Raw genomic sequence first — 6,080 nt, 5'->3', positions numbered from 1 at the left:
TAGCTTGTATCTATTTTCGCTATTATTTTAATTACCTCGTAACCGCTATCGAAGTATTCTTTAGCGAGTCGAATCGTATACTTAGGTAGGGCGGTAGGAAGGGCTCGGGCGGCGTAGAAGAGCTAGAATAGATAGAGCAATAATAATAACAATACCTTAAACTATATATTTAACGGCTATACTAACAACCTGTATTTTATCGTGTTTAAGGCTATAATCGCGCAAGAATGGGAAGAAATAGGCGATTTGCTAGTAAATTCTTAGTAGGGTTTCCCAAGTCTTGGCATTCTCAACCTTCCGGCAAAACACAGTACCCTGACATTTCCGGGGGCCTTGGTCCATGCGCACGATGACGTCGTTGCTATGACCAGGCCCATGTGAAGACGTATAGCTTTCCTCCTTGCAACACGCGACACAACGTCCTAGGAGCATACCTCGCGCGAATCTGGGTCAGGCACGAGTCTTCTACATCCACCCGCAAGATAACGGCTATTCATAACCAAAGCAGTTCGGCACCATCATGTCTGGTAAGCTCCGGCGCAAACATGGGTACTGACGACAGCAGAATGCTAATGTAAATACAGCGCCGCCAGTCGACTACTGTACGTCCACAAGTCCGAAGACTTCGAAATGAACATAAAATCTAACGAAGCATAGACGCGGCGCTAGAAGTCGACTCCAAAGCCACACAACAACAAATCCGAGATGCCTACAAAAGGTTTTCCTTCCCATACGCCTTGCCTTCATTCTGCAATCTTCCTAACCATATCTTCCCTACAGACAAGCCCTCCGCCACCACCCCGACCGTGTACCCGCCACGTCCCCCGATCGCCAATCGCGCACAAAAAAGTTCCAACAAATCAACGACGCCTACTACACCCTCTCAGACTCCAACCGACGAAAAGACTACGACCTAACCCGCAACCAATTCCACGGCTTCCCATCCAGCAGTTCAGCACCCGACCCAGCCGAAGAGGAAATCCCACGCCCGCAACCCGGCTCCTTCCCATGGTCGGCCTTCGGTTTCGGCGGCAGCGCAAAGACCGAAGATGACGCAAACCGATACTCAAACGAACAATTCGGGTCGGTATTCGAAGAGATGATGAGAGACGAAGGAATGGCGGATTCGAATAATTCGCCCACAAAGGTTTTCTGGTCGATTGTGGGTGGGGTGAGTGGTGGGGCTATGGGGTTCATTGTCGCGAATGTGCCTGGAGCGCTTGCTGGTGCTGTGGCGGGGAATAGGCTGGGAGCGATCAGGGATAAGAGGGGAAAGAGTGTTTACAGTGTTTTTCAGGAGTTGGATCAGCCGGAGAAAATGAGGTTGTTGAGTGAGTTGGCGCAGAAGGTTTTTGCGCATGCTATTAGTTAGTAGCGAGGCGTGGGGAAGAGCTTGGGAGATGGGAAGGGAATCGGAATGATTGACGGATTTGCTTGTGTTTTGTGAGAGCTAGATACCACGACAGTACCCTGATACGGAGTAGGCGCAGAAGCCTGGATGCGAACGTATTTGACTTGCGCTTCATCTGTGCTGCCCTGGAGAACGACTCCGAAATCTCGCCCAAGTCTATATCGGAAGGTCCATCTCAGCGACATGGAATCTTCTACATGTATCTTTCCACCTGCTCGCATGTCTCCGGTGTTGTGACTCTTCGTGAACTCATGCCATGGCGGCCAGCATGAAAGGGTTTTCTTTGCGTGTCGTACGCAGTGTGCCGCCGTGCTAGGCTCATTGAAGCTCAGACTCTGGAGGCCTGTTTTCGGCCTTGTCTTATCCCATCTCACGCAACCAATCTGCTTCATCTCTCAATCTTCTGCGTCTCTCGTGCCAGCAACTCCTTGGCGGCAGCAATTTCAGCCTCACTGTATCCATCCCACCCCTTCTCTCCAGCTCCCACGCGTCTCACAATCTCGGCCAACTTCGCAGTGGCAACCTGGTTCAACTTCCTCACACTCTCCACCTTCGGCAACGCAAGCTCCCCATCAGCCAGTGTAGTCGACTGCACATTCTTCCCCGTCCCCAAAACGTCCAATAATCTCGTCGTAGAAATCTTCAAACCAAAATACCCCCTCAAATAATCATCACAAAGCTCAATACTGCGACAAAACCTCCTCATACTCTCACTCAGACTCCTCGCCACCTCTCCACTTTCCTGCTTCTGATTGGCAGAAACGTATAGCACTTCTCCCATCTTCGCCTGCATATTCCAAGCATTCGGCATCAACACCAGCACCTCTTCCAAACAGAAGATCGCCTGCTCATACATGCCCAATTCCACATACAAATCTCCCAACTCACTCCACGCCTCCGCATCCGTGGGACTCGTATCCACGAAATTCGTCAGCGCATTCAAAGCCTGTTCCGTTTGTCCCATACTCCTGAGTACCGCACATCTCCTCTTCCGAATCGCGAAATTGCTCGGATCTTCTTTCAATATCTCCTCGTAATTCTTCAGCACATCGATGAGTTCCTGTGGTGTCTTGGCTGTGGCTTCTGCCCAAAGACCTCGAAGTGCGGCTATGCGTTCGTTTTCGAGGCCAAAGCGGTCGGTGAGGGATTCTAGGAGGGCGTAGGCGCTGTCATTGTCGCCTGAGCGGAGGGTTGCGAGGAAGAGGTTTTCGGTTGCGGACCATTTTTCTAGGGACTCGGAGTTGCTGAAGAGGGAGAGTGGGTAGGGGAGTTGGAAGGTTGAGGTTTGGGATTTTATGAAGTTGGGTGCGGATTGGGAGAGTTTGAGGGTTGCTTGCGGGCGGTCGCGGGTTGGTGGTTCAAGGAGGGCGGTCGACATGTTCGATATGTCGTGTTTGTTTGGCGGTAGAAGGTCGAGTTGGGATATTCGGTTGGTCGTTGGTCTGGAGTCGCTCACATGCTGGAGCTCGATGAAGGCCTCGGCTGGACTTGCCGAAAAAATGGTTGTCATGGTCCAGCTGCTGCCGACTTCACTCCTCCAGTCAACTTCAATTAAGCAGCAATCAGCCCTCGTCTCATCGCACTGGCATCTCCATCTCCACCAACATGCGAGTTGCCATCTCCACGCACAGCACGCTGCTATACCTCAAGCTGCGGTAATGCCTGCATCGCAAGCTGCCGTAGCCGCCTTGCAGTCCAGAATATGGAACGGATCAATACCGCTGGAGATTCGGCTGGCCGCATCAGATTGTCGGACTTATGACAAAAGCGAGCCTTATTTCGTGCAGTATCCTCGACTGTCGTATCTGGCCTTTCTGCTACCGAGACTACACGCCAATTTCGTCCCGGACCTGATCAATCCGGAAGTTGGCTTTTACGATGCTTGGCTCTCGTTCGAGGATGTTCCGCTGAAATGGCATCTACCCGCAGGCCTATTATATGACCTCTTTGCTGGGGTGGAACCATTCCCGTTAGATGCATCGAGCAAAGCCGAGGTCAGCAAGTCTGCCAATCCGGAAGCTGAGGCACCTGCGAGCGTCGAGTGTCTTCCGTGGAAATTGACAGTACACTATTCCGATGTTCCAGACGGGCAACTTATACAGCTTGATCCAGATTTGAGAGCGATGCAGGATACATTCATCAACGCTGTCAAGGAAGCAGACTACGTCAGAAATGGGACAGCCAGGACGGTCATGTCTTTGAGCAAAGACGATTCCGACAACTTGTGGCTTGCAGTTCAGAAGCGTATGCATGCTCCGAACCTGCCTTGAGTGCTGATACTGACGAACACAGACAACCGTGACATGTTCAATGTCGTCAATAACAAGCTGCTGAATCCACCAGGAATCGAGCTTCGGCACATCCCGGTGAAGATCTATCTGCCCACATCAGCGAATCAAGACACCACCGACACGATCGAAGAGGAGCCCAAAGCTGGTCAGCTGCGAGTCGTTCAGTCTTTGGTGCCTCTGAGGCAGGAGGATAAGAAACCCCAAACGCTTGGTACGGCTCTTCATGGTATATTACCCACGATCTTTCCATCGCGGAGGAATCCCATCTACGCGAGTGCCGTGCTGCATGGAGCCGTGGTACCATTATCTGCCCAGATAGATGATCTGGGAAAAGCGGCAGCTTATCCAGACGGATTTTTGCACGTGGCGTTGGTCATGCATGGCTGAGTAGCATCGGAAATCTCGTCATCGCACCTCGAGGTGAGATGTGATCGATCTCGCTCCATATCCCATACGTTCGTATCTACATGTTGTTGACAGATATAGCCGCTCGACTTTCCCTTCTATCGCTGGACTTCTACGATTATTTGCGGCAATGACACTACTCTCAAGAGACGAATTCCTTGCTCGACTTCGACCAGATTACATTCCCGATTGCCCAATCTGCCGAGATATCGCGATCATTGCGTGCACCACGAGTTGCGGTCACATCTTTTGTTTCAGATGTCTCAGGCGGTGGCTGACAACGGGCCACCACACATGTCCATCCTGCCGCAATGCATTGTTCGAGGATCCTGACGCACTGTCAGACAGCTCAGGGAGTGAGCAATTGTATCCAGAGAGAAGAGAAGACGACGACGAATCTGTATTGTCAAGTCCGAGGTCTGAGCCGATGGTGTTTCCTATGGATTTGAACTGAGTTGTTACCAAGGGGTTGAGTCAAACATGTCTTTGAGATATGGCTATTGTGTCTCGCATGCTGCAAGCCTCATGGTATATATTCTTCCATGCGAGCTGATCTTGGATTGCAGAAACAACGCTCACACGGAAGCTCAGTGCAACTTTCCAACATCTTAACACTGTCGTGCCATCTAGCACTCATCCATACCTCTCTACTTCGTAATACGGTCAAGTCATCACTGCGCTGGCGCAATGACACTCCCAACGAAAGATCAATTCCTCGCTAGCCTCGAACCAGACATCAGGCCTCCCTCTCCTGCATCTGACTGCGCCATTTGCCAAGGCGATCCCCAAGCACCGACCACCACCGAATGCGGACACACGTTCTGTCTTCTCGGGTTGATAATATGGATGGAGCGCACAAACACATGTCCGCTGTGCCGCGCACAGCTTTATCGAGAACCTGCATCAAATCCAGCAGACTTCAGAATTACTGGTCAGCCAGTGAGTGGAGCACAAGTCGGTCTGATGGCATTCGGAGGCAACGACTCCTCCAATGAGATATTGCAAATTGTCAATACCTACATCGTCCACGGCTGCATAGAACCAGACTACCACGCTCGGAGCTATGTCGCCTTCGATCAAGCCTTCATGAACCACAAACTGGCAGCTTTAATTTGGACGAGGCCATCGCAAACTGCATATGGCAATCTCTGTGCGCATGAATGGCATCTCGTGAGCGAGTCAGTCAACCAAACAGTACATCGCCTACACGATCAGACTCCGACTGCACTTCAATTATTCATGGAGCTGGACAGCCACGCCAGGAGCGCTCTTGGGCACCGATTTCCGGACTATGGCGTGGTGGTTGGCACACCTCACGATAGGAGAACCTTTCGAGACGACATGTATGACTTCATTCGTGCTATCGTCAGATTTGCTCAACTGAGCTACGAAATCAAAGCCGAGCGTGGCGACTTTGGAGAACAAGGCCACAACAGTTCTGCTTCAAATCGACTATGACGAGCAACATCAGCCACCCTACGCACCTACTTCCTCAATTTTTTCAAGCTCTCATGCTTCAAGTCCTCATAAGCAAGCTCTCCCTCCTTCTCTCCAAGTTCCGCCTTCATCTCCACAACTTTCTTCACTAACACATCCAGAAGATAAACCTTCAGTTCGTCATTAGTCAACACAGCCATACCAGCAAGGTTCTCGAACCCCTCAGCTCTCCAATCTACCGGCACATCAGAGTTGCCAAAGTCCTGAAGTTTCTTGTGGACCTCCTTCAACTTTTCTTCAGTCTCTTCGAATTCGTTGAGAAGATGGAGTGCGAGGTCCTAAAGATTTGCTCAGATAAGTTTTGGAGCGGAGAAATGGTGTGAGCTTGCTTACTTTGACGAAAATTTCTGGGATGTCGGATCCAGTCACTGTGATGGCGCCGGGTCGAGAATTCTCAAGCTTCTGGTTGAGAGAGTTCCAAATGGCTCCCAGTTTTGGGATCTGTGGTGGTGCCATGATCGTTGCTATGCAGACTT

The 6,080-nt window shown here is 50.9% G+C and overlaps 4 protein-coding genes across 4 annotated transcripts; 2 read left to right on the top strand and 2 right to left on the bottom strand.

Moving 5' to 3' along the window:
• Positions 1-434: 434 nt before the first annotated feature.
• Positions 435-2,104, top strand: MYCFIDRAFT_86738 (uncharacterized protein). Its single transcript, XM_007930896.1, has 4 exons — positions 435-527; positions 585-602; positions 658-718; positions 781-2,104. The coding sequence occupies exons 1-4, from the start codon at positions 521-523 to the stop codon at positions 1,370-1,372; spliced, it is 678 nt and encodes a 225-aa protein (XP_007929087.1). The 5' UTR covers positions 435-520; the 3' UTR covers positions 1,373-2,104.
• On the bottom strand, positions 901-2,811 carry MYCFIDRAFT_204417 (uncharacterized protein). Its single transcript, XM_007930895.1, has one exon. It carries the CDS (start codon positions 2,787-2,789, stop codon positions 1,800-1,802), a length of 990 nt encoding a protein of 329 aa, XP_007929086.1. The 5' UTR covers positions 2,790-2,811; the 3' UTR covers positions 901-1,799.
• Positions 2,812-3,069: 258 nt separating this feature from the next.
• On the top strand, positions 3,070-4,089 carry MYCFIDRAFT_31463 (uncharacterized protein; the record flags this gene model as incomplete). The annotated part of the gene is made up of 2 exons (XM_007930592.1): positions 3,070-3,655; positions 3,704-4,089. The coding sequence occupies 2 exons, from the start codon at positions 3,070-3,072 to the stop codon at positions 4,087-4,089; spliced, it is 972 nt and encodes a 323-aa protein (XP_007928783.1).
• A 1,502-nt stretch (positions 4,090-5,591) lies between these two features.
• Positions 5,592-6,060, bottom strand: MYCFIDRAFT_198352 (uncharacterized protein; the record flags this gene model as incomplete). Its single annotated transcript, XM_007930894.1, has 2 exons — positions 5,592-5,882; positions 5,938-6,060. The coding sequence occupies 2 exons, from the start codon at positions 6,058-6,060 to the stop codon at positions 5,592-5,594; spliced, it is 414 nt and encodes a 137-aa protein (XP_007929085.1).
• Positions 6,061-6,080: the final 20 nt, after the last annotated feature.

Source organism: Pseudocercospora fijiensis (assembly GCF_000340215.1).
Source record: "Pseudocercospora fijiensis CIRAD86 unplaced genomic scaffold MYCFIscaffold_7, whole genome shotgun sequence".
Taxonomy (NCBI): Eukaryota; Fungi; Ascomycota; class Dothideomycetes; order Mycosphaerellales; family Mycosphaerellaceae; genus Pseudocercospora; species Pseudocercospora fijiensis.
Note: the sequence above shows the minus strand (reverse complement) of the source record. Positions and strands in the feature narration are given on the sequence as shown.

Coding starts and splice junctions, on each gene's coding strand:
- MYCFIDRAFT_204417 (XM_007930895.1), bottom strand. CDS start 2,789: ATGTCGACCGCCCTCCTTGAACCACCAACCCGCGACCGCCCGCAAGCA.
- MYCFIDRAFT_86738 (XM_007930896.1), top strand. Junction 719..780: donor ATCCGAGATGCCTACAAAAG/GTTTTCCTTCCC, acceptor TCTTCCCTACAG/ACAAGCCCTCCGCCACCACC.